Source organism: Manis javanica, chromosome 14 (assembly GCF_040802235.1).
Source record: "Manis javanica isolate MJ-LG chromosome 14, MJ_LKY, whole genome shotgun sequence".
In the NCBI taxonomy this organism is placed as follows: domain Eukaryota; kingdom Metazoa; phylum Chordata; class Mammalia; order Pholidota; family Manidae; genus Manis; species Manis javanica.
In genome coordinates, this window is record NC_133169.1 from 21,378,248 (window position 1) to 21,393,570 (window position 15,323).

Consider the following 15,323-nt stretch of genomic DNA (forward strand, 5'->3'; position numbering starts at 1 on the left):
AACTTGGATCCTAGAGCTCTGCCACTGCTAACTGAGTAATCTTTGGCAAATTGTTTAGATTATCTTTTCTATGATTGTTATTTGAAGGTAGTAACACTAACTACTTTGTAACATTGTATTAAATGAATAAAAAACAGGTTATGCACTTAGAAGAGTTTGGCACATAGTTTATGCTTAATATATGTTAGCTACTAACTAGCTAACAATGAGAGTTCTCTTTAGCATTTAACCCCTTGTCAGAGTATGTCTCTGGTTCTGCATTACAAGGTATTGTTGGTTTTCACTGAGTTTCTCCACTATCTACTTTCTAGGTCGCTATTTCACCAGGATGTGGCAAATTGTGAATTGATCAGCTTTGCCCTCATTCCTATTTGTTTCCTGAAGCGTATCTTTCAAAAAAAATCTCTCCACATTCCTGCATATGGATTTATGGTTCCATTACTTCAGGCAGTGATATATAAATTTTATTCATGTCAGTGGTAATTTATATGAGGTCATGAAATAAAAATTACATATATTTAGATTATAATCATGTATTATCCTTTTGTTTTTAATATGTGTTTGAGGATAAGGGGTATGTGTACATGTGTGTGTGTGATATATATATATATATATATATACACATACATACATACATACATATCATGTAATATTGGTAGGCTTTCTTTATATACTTACTACTTTGTTTTCTGATTTGTTTATAGAAAGTTTTCCTGGGGTATGAACTAATTTTACTTCTCAATAAAAGGTACTTCACACTTAACCTTTTTGTGTCCTTTGAGAAACCTACAGGAATTCTGGGTTTAATAGAATAAAGAACCACCACAAGGAACTGACCTTCATTTTCCCCTGTGTTCTTTTGTCACATCAATGTGCTTTCCTGCTGTTCTGTTTGCTGCTATCTGAAGTGCATCTGGATTGTGAGATAGGGGTTTTTTATTTCAATTGGCATTGATTTCTGAAATTTATTCACTCACTTTATAACTTGTAGTGGCTGCCTCAAATGAAGTAATTCAAAGTTGTTTTATATATATTTTTCTCAGTGTTGGAGGTTTAAGCTGGCATATATCATGGTAATATTTAGTTTTCTCCTTTGTGATTCATTTGATTCATTTTCTTGATTGCTTCTTGATTCATTTCTCCTTGAAGCCATTTGCTTTTAGAAAGTAGTATATTACTTTAATGCTTAAGAAAAGGAATTCTGGAATTCAGTCATATACTATTTTAATGATTGGTACACATGTGTGTGTGTGGAGGGGGTCTATATGTATACACATACATATGAAGGGGAGGAATATATGTAATAAAATAATAATGATAAAAGGAGGTGAAGAAGGATATTTTTTTGTTCTCAGCGTGAAAGTTATAAAACATACTATGAGGATTAAAGATGGTATGGTGCCTCTACATGATATTTTCACATCAGGCATTAGATTAAATTTATCATTAAAGCAACCCAAATGAGATTTTCCTCCACTGAATTGAGCAAGTTTGATTGGAAAAAGGCAGCATTTGTAAGATTTGCCTGACTTTTAGTCCTTAATTCAATATTGAATGATTCTTTATTAGCACCATCATTTAGAATGGGAAAGCATTTACAACAAATGCTATTTCATCTATATATTTACCAGTGGCAGTTTTGACATAACCAATTTCCTCTATGTACATTCAAGCTTGTGATACCATTTGTTTGAAAGTTGACATGATACATTAATATAAGGAAACATGAACTATTCCTCCTTTATGTACATACTGTTATATTTTTTACAGAATAAGATTGGAAAATTCTATTCTACTCTAAGATAGTCAGAACAACCCTATATCATGGCTTTTACTACTAGCTAAACATTTTAGCAGGGGAGTATTCAGGAGGACAGGTTCATAGATAACATAAATTCTGATTTTATAAGATGGGCTTCTGATTTGATATAATAAAACCAAGACACCATCCCTATAGTGGATGATGTCAGCTTAGTTTTTTTAACAAGTAAACATGGACCCATTTCCTCCATAATACAAGTAAAATTGTTCAGAAGCAATCAAATAGAAATGAGACTGATTCTCAGGCCTGATTTAAATATTAGAAAAATAGAAAGTTTATCCATCCTGAGAATTTTATCACCAATAACATTATAAAATTTGGAGAAACAGTAGTGTCCTGGGATCTATATTGATTGTCACTTTGTGGTCTGCATAAAAACCATTGAAGATTAATGCAATATCAACAAACAATCAATTCATTTCCTTATACTCGATACTTTTTTTAAGGTATAACCTCATGAACCAATTAACCTTCATAGTAATTTCATTTCATGCAAAATATTGGGATGAAAATCTCAGAGCTCAAAGTTATAAAAAAGAAATGTGACAAAATGGGTTTAGTAAATGAATTAACATTTAATTTGTAGGACGTATCATACATACCTTTATACAATTTCCTTTCTGAGAAGGAAATTAAAATAATTGTTTTCCAAGAATTGGAACCCAGAACTCAGAGAGTATCTAAGAAGTTGAGAAAATGAAGATTTTCCACAATCATTTTAAGCTCAAGGAATTATCAAATAGTTTATGAGACTGAGATCACTATATTACAATTGAAGACAAGTCTAAAATGTATAAAAATTGGACTCAAAATGATGGTACATGATTTCCCAGGTGTATATTTGGAGAAGTTAACAGTTATTCAAGGAAGTAAACATTTTTGATCTGGGAAATATCTTGCTTAGACAAATATTTTTTTAATTTCTAACTGTAGGACATTTGAGAGTATTTGTCACACATAAAACATTGTAGATTTCCAAGCAGAGCTTGTGGTAATTAGAGTCTCCAAATTTGCTTAAACATGGCTCCTTTTAAAAAAGTATGGGCTTATATATTTGTTTTAGAAAATAAACACTAATATCTCAAAAGATGCAATCTATTAGTGGCACACAATAAAGGATTATCATCAACTCCTTAGTGAGGAGAAAATGAAGACTGACAGAAGAGCACCCCAATGACCTCCTACTGCACATACCTGTCCTCAGGGTCACATAAGGAACTGGTTCTGACTGTATGAACAAAATGATACTACTCCATATAAGGCTGGGAAAGGGAATTCATAATCTTGGATATCATACCTCTCTTCAAATGAGAGAATAAACAAATTACAGGGAGAATAAGACAATACTATAATTTTACTTAAACATAACTCATTTGCGCTTTTGTCACACACATTCATTGTACACATACATACTTAAGTTCATGGGGTTTCCAAAAGGAGAGAAGGTTAACATTGACCTTTGGTTCTGTTAATGTCATCAAAAGCAGCCATCTGAAAAAGAGTGTCTCTTTGGTCTGTATTTGGACTTCTTTTCTGTATGAAGTGTGGTCTGTAGACTGTCCTCATGAAAAAATGTCAAGGTAGACAAGCTCTTTCGTTGCTTTACATGATCTTTTATCCATGAAGGATGAAGATCAAGGACAACACTATAATCCCCAGATTTTAATTTTTAATACTACTTTTTACTTTGTCTAAAATGCCTCAAATTGCATACTGGTATGGCTGGAAATAAATGAGTTTAAAAGTGCAAATAACTTTTAATATGAAAGTATGAATTAGTTTTAAATAATGATTTTCAGCTAACATTTATCAAGATCTAATAAATTAGAAGATCATGAAATGATTTCTGAGCTGAAGGTCAAAATGGGTTTGTTATAGTGAAAGGATAAAGGCACTTGACAGGCTTGAAAACTGAAGTAGAAGCTTCATCAATAATTAAGTGGAAGTAGTGTCATGAGGGGAAAGACAGACTGAATTCATTTACAAGTGGCTCTGTACCAAGAAGGTGGGGCACACCTGCTATATTTTTTTCTTTTTCTTCTCTCCATGAAAATTTATCTCCCTAGATCCCTTGAATCAGAATGTAGTCTATGTGTTGTTCTATACACCTAACAATGTGTTTCTCATAGCATTTATGCCATTATATTTATGACAAATTTTATTTTGATGATGAAACACAGGAAAACCCATTTTGTAGAAAACTGATTAATATTTCAGAAGTGCCCTACACATAAAAAGTAGTGTTTTCTGTTTTGGAAATGTTAAGTAATAATTATTTAAGCACCTCCCACATGCCAGATACTTTATAATTGCTGCATTTTCACTTTAAAATTGCTGTATTTTCTAAATTTCTCAATAACACATTGGATATATGTTAATATTAAACCCTAATTTACTGCTTCGTGATTACTTATCATGTGCCTATGTGCCATCATGGAGTGGCTGATACACATTAAAATTTTTAAAAATATTTTGTAACATAGAAATATAAGGAAAATTAATATCATGATGTTTCCATACAGATTCATATAAAACTGCTCTCAGTGAAATTCATTTTTATTAATCATATAAATATCATTTTTAATTAAGTCACAGATTCTACACTATTACAGGATTTGGAAGGCCATTTGTTGAGTTCCTTTTATTAGTTAGGATACAAGTTTGGCTACAGATAATACTGGCTTACAAAGAATGTGATTTTATTCCTCTCTCAAATAACAGGACAATCATAAACAATCCAGGACTGAAGCGGTAGCTTCACCATTCTTAACAAGTTTATTTACGTCTCGATTTAGTTCTAGTTGTCACGGGTGCATCTTAGCCAGGAGAAGGGAAGGTAGATGGAATAAATCACTGTTGCTTTAAGGACTCAAATCAGAAGTTTCCTGCATAGCTGTCCATTAACATCTGTTTGGCCTGAATTATCCAACCTAGGTTTCAAGGGAGGCTGAGAGGTGTGGTGCAGTATGTGCTCAGTTAAAACCAGGGGTTACAACAGTAAGGGACTAAGAGAGGTAAAGGAAGAGGGAAAGTAATCTCTGTTGTAGCCCCACGATTTATCTTCAAGATCTATTAGGTGGTTGAGAGTAGTCCACAGAGGTCTGTGCATGGGCAGTAGGGACTGGAGGTTAGATCCTACCAGAGGATACAGAAGATGAAAACTATTTCACAGAAATACCAAGACCTTGTTTTTCTTTGTCATGATGTTAACATTTCTATTGGTGGTGCCAAAAGCAATGGTGGCTACATGATTGCTGGAGACTTAGTGCAAATCAAGGCAGTTGAACTAAATTGCTGTACTAGTAGTCATATATTATTAATTTATGCTGCATACTTGTTAGACAAAAAGAAAGCAGGTTTCATGTAAAAATGTTCTTGGTGAAACAGTAAAAAAAAAGCTTATTGGTGAAGCAGTAAAAAATGTTTATAGCATCTTAGCATTCAGTATAAATCCATGTGTCAAAACAGAATGGACCTATAAATAAAGCACTTGTGCTACACAGTGAACTTTAAGGCAGAACATTTGTGCAACTGTTTCAGACAGAAGCTGACGGAAGCACTTTTTCATGGCAAACCATTTTTATGTAAAAGAATGATGGGCAGACAAACTTTGGTTATCCAGACAGACTTGGATATTTGGCAGATCTGTTATTGAAACTGAAACAAATAAGCCTACAACTTCAAGACAAGGCACATTTAATTAATGTTAAAGTTATAGCTCTTGAATAAAAATTAGAAATTTGGAGAACCTGTATCTACCACTATGAAATTGATAGCTTCTCAATATGTGAAGACTTTTCTCATGAACTCAATGATGATATTAAAGGTTGAAATGTATTGTTATTTTATGATACGTGTCAACATTTGAAAATGTTTATAACTATGTGAACCAATATTTTCCAGATGAACAGCACATTATTTTTATGCATGGATAGAGATCCATTTAAAATTCAAGATAGACCAAATAATTTAACGTAAGAGATTTCAAATGTTATCACATGGTTTTAGATTCCATGTTACAACTAACTTTTAAGAACCTACCATTTGTTGAATTTTGGTGTAGTATAAAAGAGTAATATCCATGATTATCTGAAAAGACAATTATAATACTTCTGCAATAAATCTGTGTGAGTTTATAAAACTACAATATGCAGCAGATTGCATGTAGAAGAAGCTATGAGAATTCAGCTATGTTAACATTGAGGAAATGCGCAAAAATCATTAAAATTTAAATGTTACAAATATTAACATGAAAAGAGCTTACTGTTCTTTTTAATTGTATTAATATGTTTTCAAATTTGTTTTAATTTTTACTATAGTAAATATTGATATAAATGTATGCATGTATGTAAACACACATACATATATATATACATAAATGCATAGATTTTTATTTCCCCAAAACAAAAGAGAAATCTTTAGATTTTCCCATAATTTTTAAAGTTATAAAGAGTCCTGAGGCCAAAAATCTTGATATTTCTTGATCAAAATCATCATTGACGATTTCATCCAAAGGATTTTTCACTAAGGTAACAGAAAAACTACACTGAAGGCATATACAGCAGCAGAATGCTTTTTGAAGGCCATCTGAACATCATATCTGGTGTTAGGAAATAGGAACCCTTGTGAGACAATTTTGATTTTCCTACTTGAGGATATAGGAGGAGTAGTGACAGGATAAAATGTAAATAAAAGTGAAGGTAGCCCTACAAAAAAATTATAAACTCTTTTAATTCTCATTTTCCCCTATTTTAAGCATTAACTTGGGAGGGACATTGTTGGATTCAGTACATCAGCATACTGTGAATAATGTAGTTAAAATGATAAATTTGGACAAAATATGTTTTTTAATCACTGTTGTTGTATTTCTCCAAAGGCCAGTGCAAAGATGGAAAGGACTTGGGATATATCATTTAATATATTAGTCATGGCTTATTATCTCAGGAAGCAGTGCATAGCTAAAGTTGCTGTATTTAAATTTTTGGAAAGATATGATTGAGTTTATAATGATACAATTTTATAGTAAAAAATCAAGCACAAGCAGTTGACCAAGTTAGAGGCTTACCTTACAGATCCATTATTTAAATATCACAAAATTTATTGATCCTTTGATACCCACCAAGTAAGTCTTCAAATTCCGTCATTACCAACACTTAGTTTAACACCATGGTTTTCACTATGTAGCTGAAGCCACCAAGACAACGCTTGAATCCATACATTTATAAGCATTTTGTTTAAGTTGATGATTATTTATGACAACAAAGTAGATGAAAAGTAAATGGTGTTCACACAGGTTTTTAAATAAATATGTAGAATAATATATAGAGTATAATTATTTGATTTACATTTTAAAACAGAATTTTCTTAGTCTACAGTTAAGTAATTAAATCTTAATTTTCAGCAAATATAGACTTTTGGGAAAAGTATTCAAACTGTTGTGCTTATAGCAAAACTAACACAAAACTAGGAATCCTGTTATCAGCCAGGGAGTGAGGGTTGCAGGTAGAGTAAGTGCTTGGCTGCAATTTGGACTCAAAAGAGCTCTAAAAATAGGATAAGTCAGGGAAGGCAACTGGCAGGAGTCTTGGACACGCAAATCCACCTCTCCCAAACAAAAGAGAGTGTTTTCATAGTTCACCAAGCAGTGTGACTCTTCAAGGTTAAAAAAATTAAAGGTCATTACAATGCACTAGTCATAATATGAGCTACCCACCCCAGCCTTTCGCTTTTTGGCCAAGATACAATCCCTATAACGTTATAATTTTCCTTGTCTAAACTGGTAGGGTAGTAGTCTTAAAAAATACTTCTTATATATAAATGTGTTTTCTGAGCATTTAATCTATGCTTTCTAGGAATAAATACTGCAATATCACATACGAATTATTTTATCTAACCACATTTTGCCTCTGTTCATTACTAAGGAAAAAACAAAATAATACTTTTTTCTTTGGAAAGGTTATATATTTTATTAACACAAGATGAGAATTATAATCCCTGACCACTTTTATAGCGTGTACAAAAACTACTTATAAATATGTCCTGATGACTTAAAATTCTTTTCATTTCTGTATTTCTATTATTTATAAACTAGGAAACCGAAATTTGTCTTCACAAATTTCCAATTTGTTCCCCTGCCATATATAATGAGATTATTTTTCTCAGTGTTTAATAGCTCTATTTACCTCATATTTTGCTTTTAATGTTATATATTTATGTATCTTTATTAGTTTATACAACCTACCATTAAGACTTGACAACAACTTAGGCTTTTTCATTGCCTTCATCACCAGGACAATATTCTCCCAAATTGTCTTTCTAAATGTTGTGTGATAATGGTGCAATGGATAATTATCTATGCTGACTTTGACAAAATTAACTATTCAAGCAAAAAAGAAACACCCATATTTATTGGACTAGATTTTGAAGGTCTTCCTCTAACTCAAATAAACTTTATGCCAGGTTGAAGATATTTACTATGACAGGCAAATCACATTTTCTATATTTATTTTTACTGATTCCAGGACATATTCAAAATGGATTCAGGTTTTTATCAGATTTTATATCTACTAGGAGTTTCCCCTGTCATTATGAATAAAGGAAACCAACTTAAATTAACTGATGTTATAAAAGGAAATTATTAGAAGGATGCCCAGATAGATATTTGATGTACTTGAAAGTGTGAAAATGTTGAAAAGAGAAAAAAATCTGTCATTTGTAATTTTTTAATGCATTTAAAAAGAAAGTTGATCAGAAATGAGAAGGTACTATTTTGCAGGACACAATTAAGAAGAAGTTGTAAATTGAGAATCCAAGAGCAGCAAATCACTCTGAATTTTTTTAAAACCTTTATGGAAAGATTTCAGTTAAGAGAGGACACAGTGACAAGAATGAGTGTCAAGAAGGAGGATTAAAAGGGAAAATGGGGACAATGTATATTCAGCAAAGAAAGACAGGAAGAAAGAAATACTGAAAGGGGATGAAAAGGGACTAAAGGGAAACAGCAAATATGATTTAAAAGGATTTTAATACATGATTTCTGTATGTCAGATGTTGTAAATATCATTCTCAAAGATTTCTCCCATGAACACATTAATATATTGCGATATAATGAGTCATAAGAAATGTATATCTGGTCATTTCCAGGTATATTTGCTCTTGATCCACAGATCCTGAAAACACTGCAGAGTCTTAAGAGTGAAATGGGTGTCCTGTCGTGGTAATAAGAGACTGTTGGACCCCCGCCCCAGGGCAGGGGCTGGAGGCTGAGTCAGCCAACGGCCAGGAATTGAGTCAATCGTGAGCATGCAGTGAAGCCTCACAAAACCCCTGAGATCTCGTCACTCTCTGCTCTCTTGGGTCCTGATCTTGGCTGGAGAGCTTCTGTGTTTGGGGAACCAGAACGCCTCCCCCTGCCACTGAGCCCGGCCCCCAACTCCATGAGGATAGGAGCCCCTTCATGTAGACCTTGCCCTTGGAATCTCTTCACCTAGCTGTTATCTTGTATCCTTTATTAAACTGGTAAATGTGTTTTCCTGAGTTCTGAGCCACGCTAGAAAATAAATCAAACCCAAGAGGGAGGTTGTGGGAAAGCTGAGAGGTCAGAAGCACAGGGAGCTGCCTAGGGCTTGTGACCGTCATCTGTAGTGGGGGTGGAGGGCAGCCTTGCAGGAAGGGGTCCTTAACCTGGGGAATGTGATGCTGTCTCCAGGAAGAAAGCATCAGAAGGGAGCTGAGTTCTCTGACACCCCCAGGTGTTCGAGAACTGCTTGGTGTTACGTGTGGGAAGACCCCCTCCCACATACTCACACACACTGGAATCAGTCGAAGAACCCGACCGAAGTTATACTACTATTACTGCTGTGTATAATATTGTTATTGTTACATATATATGTAGGAAAACACACCATACCATATGTGTATTTTTCTTGCATTCATTATAAACCTATAACTACTTGGTGACACATACAGGACAAAGAGTTATGTTTGAATTACAGAAGGAAAAGTTCGATAACAAAACCTCAGAGAGAAGTGCGCTGGATATAAGGATCAAATGAAAACAAGGGTTTGCATCATACTTGAATTCTCTGCCTCAGATTGGGTGTACATGGCTGCCTCATGGTCATCTACCATGGACAGAGTTTCTGCACAAAATTAATGGCACCCTCCCATATCAAAGGCTTACATTCCATGTGCTATGGTCTGAATGTTTGTGTCCTCTCAAAATTCGCACGCTGGAATCCTAATCCTCAAAGATGACGGTAGGAGAGAGGACCTTTGGGAGGTGCTTAGGTCATGAGGATGGAGCTTCCCTGAGTGGAATTACTGTTCCTAAAAAAAAAGCCCTTAGAAATCCTTCGCTTTTCCACAAACTGAGGACACAGCAAGAAGGCAGCAGCCTACACTCCTGAAGAGGGCCTTTGCTAGAGCCCCACCATGCTGCCACCTCGAGTGGGACTCCCAGCCTCCAGGACTGTGAATTAATGTTTATAAGCCACCCGGGTGTGGTATGTTGGTATAGCCATCCTAATGGACTAAGACGCCATTACAGGTTCGTTTGAAAGAATGCAGGAGGGCATCCGCCTGCTTAATGGCAAAACAAAACAAAACAAACAGAACATGATGTGCATACTTGCACAACAGGTGATCCAATTTATATAGATTGGAAAACATTTTACATAGTAAAAAACTCATTGTCATATGCTTCTAAAATTGAATTAAAGTATTGGGAAAAATATAGAGCATTCATCAAATGTTTATTAAGCATCTGATGTCTGTGAATTTGAGAGCTGTCTCTAGGAACTTCAGCAGATAACTAAACACATTTCCTGAATCTCAGGTTTCCAAAGGGCTCCGGTGGACAGAGCAAGCCTTCCCAAACACTTTAACAACTATAGCTTATTTCAGCATTCTCTTACTTATTTTATCCTCCCTCATCCACAAACACTGTTAATTTTTCAACCTCATTTTCCTCAAGTGCTATTTTTTTCTTTTCCTCTTATTCCATGGTCACAGTATCATTCTGAACTTTACTACAATTGGAGGAGATCAGGTGTAGGAGGAATAAGATGGGAAAGCTGACTGACTTATAATCTAACTTTGTCTTTGGATATTAATTTGAAATGGCATTTGAATTAAAGTACTTTGATACATAGTACTTTAGACTATTCCAATAGGTGCTACATTAATTAAAAAAAATATATATGCATATGTATGTGTGTGTGTGTATAATGTGTGTGTGTGTGTGTGTGTATATATATATATATATATATAAACCACTGGGTAGCTTATAAACAAATATATGTATAAAAATTTATACTTATCTCTATATTAATGTTATATATACATTATATAAATATATTATATATAGTAATTACATATATTCAATACATATACATATACTACATAAACACTAATTGTTTCTGAGATATTCAGCATTACTTCATGAACACTCAGGATTCAGGTTTCAATCTAGTTGTAAAAACTTTACATATTATGCACACTAAAGTTACAATATTCTGTATTTAACATCATATGTATAACAAAAGATTTCAATGATAAATGAATTAAAATACTCTCAAAACACTCAAAAACATTCTTTAAGGTAGAGTACATATTATAGTAGAACAGGGCTGGCAAAGTTTTTCTGCAGGTAAGTAGATAACAAATGTTGCAGGGTCTGAAGACCCTACAACTATGTGGCGTCTATACTATCTCTGCAGGTGTAGAGGGTAAGTGGCCATGGACAATGTGCAAACATTTGGGCCTGGCCTCATTATTTGGATATTAATTTGACATGGCATTTGAATTAAAATGCACACTAAAATGTAACTCCCATACAATTTTCACTGATCAAAATGTATTATTCTTTTTTTTAAATTTTTTTCAGCAACTTAAAATGTAAAAAGCACTCTTACCTCATAGGCTGATACAAAAAGAGGTGGGGAGCAGGATTTGGTGCTTTCGGAATCGCTAATCCATGTTGCATGGATTAGCATACATAGGAATTGCATGGGATAGTTCTCAGATAAAGCATAACATAGGCTTAAGCTCATTCTTCTTTTGATATCGCCTGAATTCAAGAAAGGAATAGTGGTGGCAGTGCGGGCCTGGGAGATTAATCTGAGTGTCAAGTTTTATCAAGGAAGAATTACACTTTGTATTTTAAAGAAAAACTTCAACTACCTGCCATTAAACAGAAAGTGTCATGAAATCATCTTATTAGTGGAGGTTTACTTTGTAGGTCTTATTCTGCTTGTTTTGGGTTATTCTTCCAGATTTTAGAATCACAGATATTAAAAGCCAATTCATAGAGTGGAATGGATTCAAGAAATAAGCTGAGAAAAGTTCTATAAAGGCAAGACAAAAAATATAATTTCAAATGGAAGTATTGTTTATTCACTTCTTTCAAAAGTTTCTAAATATATATACCCCACAAAGATCCAACCTTTTTTCAACTAATCCTACTAACAGATTATAGTGTATATTTTGTTTATTTCCTTAATGTTATTTGATTTTATTCTATTAAAATGCGAAAAAATAAAAGCACAACAGAAACAAAATCTCACATTCCTAATAAATGAAAAAGGTGATGGGAAAAATCCAAATTCAATAAAACCTTTCACCTATCAAGACTTCTGCATTTTGTGTATGTGTGTGAGGTAAGTAATAGTCAACATATGAGTTATGCTAATATGAAAACAGTCAAGAAGAGCCTCTGCAATCTTTGATTTATTTAATTTAGAAGTTTTGGATTTTGTTCCATATAATACATCTTTATCTTATTCTCCTTGTTTATTCATTCTGTATACATCCAACTTGAATTGTTTCATATTTTCTTTATAAATCCTACACCTTTGCAGCATATTTTAATGTTCAACTCTTATTCATTTTACTAGAAATTAGTGTGGGCACTGTGATATATTGTACCCCACTATACACTCATTTGCAATTTTCATTTCTCTACGCATTCCTTACTTGTATTTTCAGGTTCTGTGTACACATTTTCCATGGTATTATACTCAGATCTTGTGGTTTCAAGTGCATTGATGACTGCCATCTGGCCTGCTCAAATCTCCCCTGAGCTTCTGATGTATGTATATATCCAGCTCTAGTTGTACTTACTAAACAGAACCATCAAAGTCAAGTCTTATGAATCAATTTTGAAATAAAAATCAATTTAAAAATGGGTGAAGAATTTGAAAAACCATATCTCCAAGGTAGATACACAATGGACAATATGCCCATGAAAAGATGTTCAGCCTCAACAGTCACTGGGAAAATGTAAATTAAAACCACAAAAAGATAGCACTTCACATCCACTAAGATGAGTGTAATCCAAAGAACAGACAAAACAAGTGTTGGGAAGGCGGTGGCGTGACTGGAGCTGTCACTCGTGGCTGGTGGATATAGTAAAGGGCACAGCCACCTTGGAAAACAGTTTGGCAGCACTTCAGAATGTTAACTATACAGTTATTTTATGATTCATCAACTTCACTCTTAGTTATACACCCAAAATAATTGAAAACATGTCCACATTAACAGAATGTACACGAATGATCATAGTACCATTATTCATACTAGCCAACAAGTTGAAACAACACAAATTTCCATCAAACAATGGATAAACAAAGCATGATATACCCAGTCTGTTGATGCAAGCTATAGCATGGGTGAGTCTGAAAACACTAGGCCAAGGGAAAGAAGCCAGTCACAAAAAACACATATATATGATTTCATTTGTGTGAAATATCCAAAATAGGCAAATCTACAGGAACAAAGAGTAATTAGACAAATTTCTAGAGACGAATAGCCTAGGAGAATGACTGCTAATCAGTATTGGGTTTCTTTTGGGGACAATGACAATGTTCTCAACATAAAGATTGTAGTGATATTGCATCAATTTTGAATATCCCAAATCCTATGATTGTAAAAAAATGCCAATGATTTATTTCGAAATTTAATTTTTTTGAATGTATAGACTTTCAGGGCTTTTTTTTCAGTGAAAAGTTATATAATTATTGATTTCTTAATGATAAGCTTCAAGCCAAAATTCAAGCATTTTATAACAGAGATACAGGTAAAAATGCATATATTTGTGATATTTTCCTATATTTTCCCTTAAATTTAATTTTCATGTATTTTTTAACCTGATTTCAAATAAATAAATGCAGCTTTTTATTGTGCTGGTTGATCAATACATCTTAAATTGCACATTCAAATACTGTGCTGCCCAAAAGTAGTTTAGAGACAGATATTTTAATAATCTGTCATCAATCATTTAAATTATTACAAACTTTCACAGCAATTTTAAGAGACTCATGTAGAATGACATTTTATTCCTGTTTATTTCCTATGCTTGCAATATAACTGAAGGGGTTTCTGTTTTTCTTCTCACTGTAATACAGTTATTAGTTGACTACCATACACAAAAAGTACAATTTCTTGATTCAAATAATAAAAGAAAAATAAAGGTATTGTTAATATATGTGTGCCCCTTTGGATTAATACTTTGGAAAATAACTACAATTTATCATTTTGAGACTTAAGAAAATAAGTTGTTTTCAAATTATCTCTAATAATATAAATAACACTGTGCTATTTATAAGACCATGCCTGCATTAAGAAAAATAAATAGATCTCTCTTCAAAATAATGTCCTTTGTTGTCTGCATTGTCACAAACGCCTTACCTTCGTCTTGGCAGGCTGATGAGGGGTTGTTTATGACACCTCTTGCTAAGACTAAAGAGCTTGTGTACAATTTTCTGCGCCTTTAGGAAGAGTTGTTTCATGCTGTTCTCCAGTTGTTCATAGCGGCGCTGAAAATTAGAATCCATTGTCCACAAGTGCATTATGGTAGATGTGTTGAGGAAATAATTCATGGGTAGCCTTTTCATAAAGAACTTGAATTCATCTGAAAAAATGTTAAAATTCGACACGTTAATTTTAAAATAAGTGTTTTCCCTTATCCCCATAGCACATTAAATATGTTGATTTTAAAAAAACAATCTAATTTGTGTGTAGCAAATTAATAACAAGTTGGGACTTTGTTTTTTTTATGTTTTAAGAATAGTTTTCTTTTTTGTTCTCTTCAAACAGGACATACATTGAAGAAAATAATTATAATAATTTGTACTAAGCACAATTGTTTGTGCATGAAATTTAAGTTGAACTTCATTTTTCCATGTTCACCTGATGATGATATTTGAATGAACTTTCTCCCACAGGTAGTGGTAGTTAATTTAGCTTTTCTTTTTTGACATTAGTATTAATAATCTTTCCAAGTGTTCTGTATTAAAGAAGTATTTACATTAACTCAGTAAAGAAAATAAATATCATCATTAAGTGATAATATTAACACTAATATTGAAATAAAAAGAAAGCTCTAAAATAGGAAAATATAATATTCAACTACAAAGCTTATTCCCTTTAATCATATTCTAATTTGTCAGAACATACACTTTAAAACATAAGTGTATACTCCTATTGGCGTTTGTTTTTGTGT

The 15,323-nt window shown here is 33.1% G+C and overlaps 1 protein-coding gene across 3 annotated transcripts in view; it reads right to left on the reverse strand.

Annotated features, from left to right (window-relative positions):
* The window catches only part of BRINP3 (BMP/retinoic acid inducible neural specific 3), a 406,709-nt gene that overhangs the window by 56,737 nt on the left and 334,649 nt on the right, over positions 1–15,323 (reverse strand). For all 3 annotated transcript variants that reach the window (XM_037014585.2, XM_037014587.2, XM_037014586.2), the window contains exon 7: positions 14,510–14,732. In XM_037014585.2, coding sequence (XP_036870480.1) covers positions 14,510–14,732 — 223 coding nt within the window. The remainder of the gene's footprint in view (positions 1–14,509; positions 14,733–15,323) is intronic.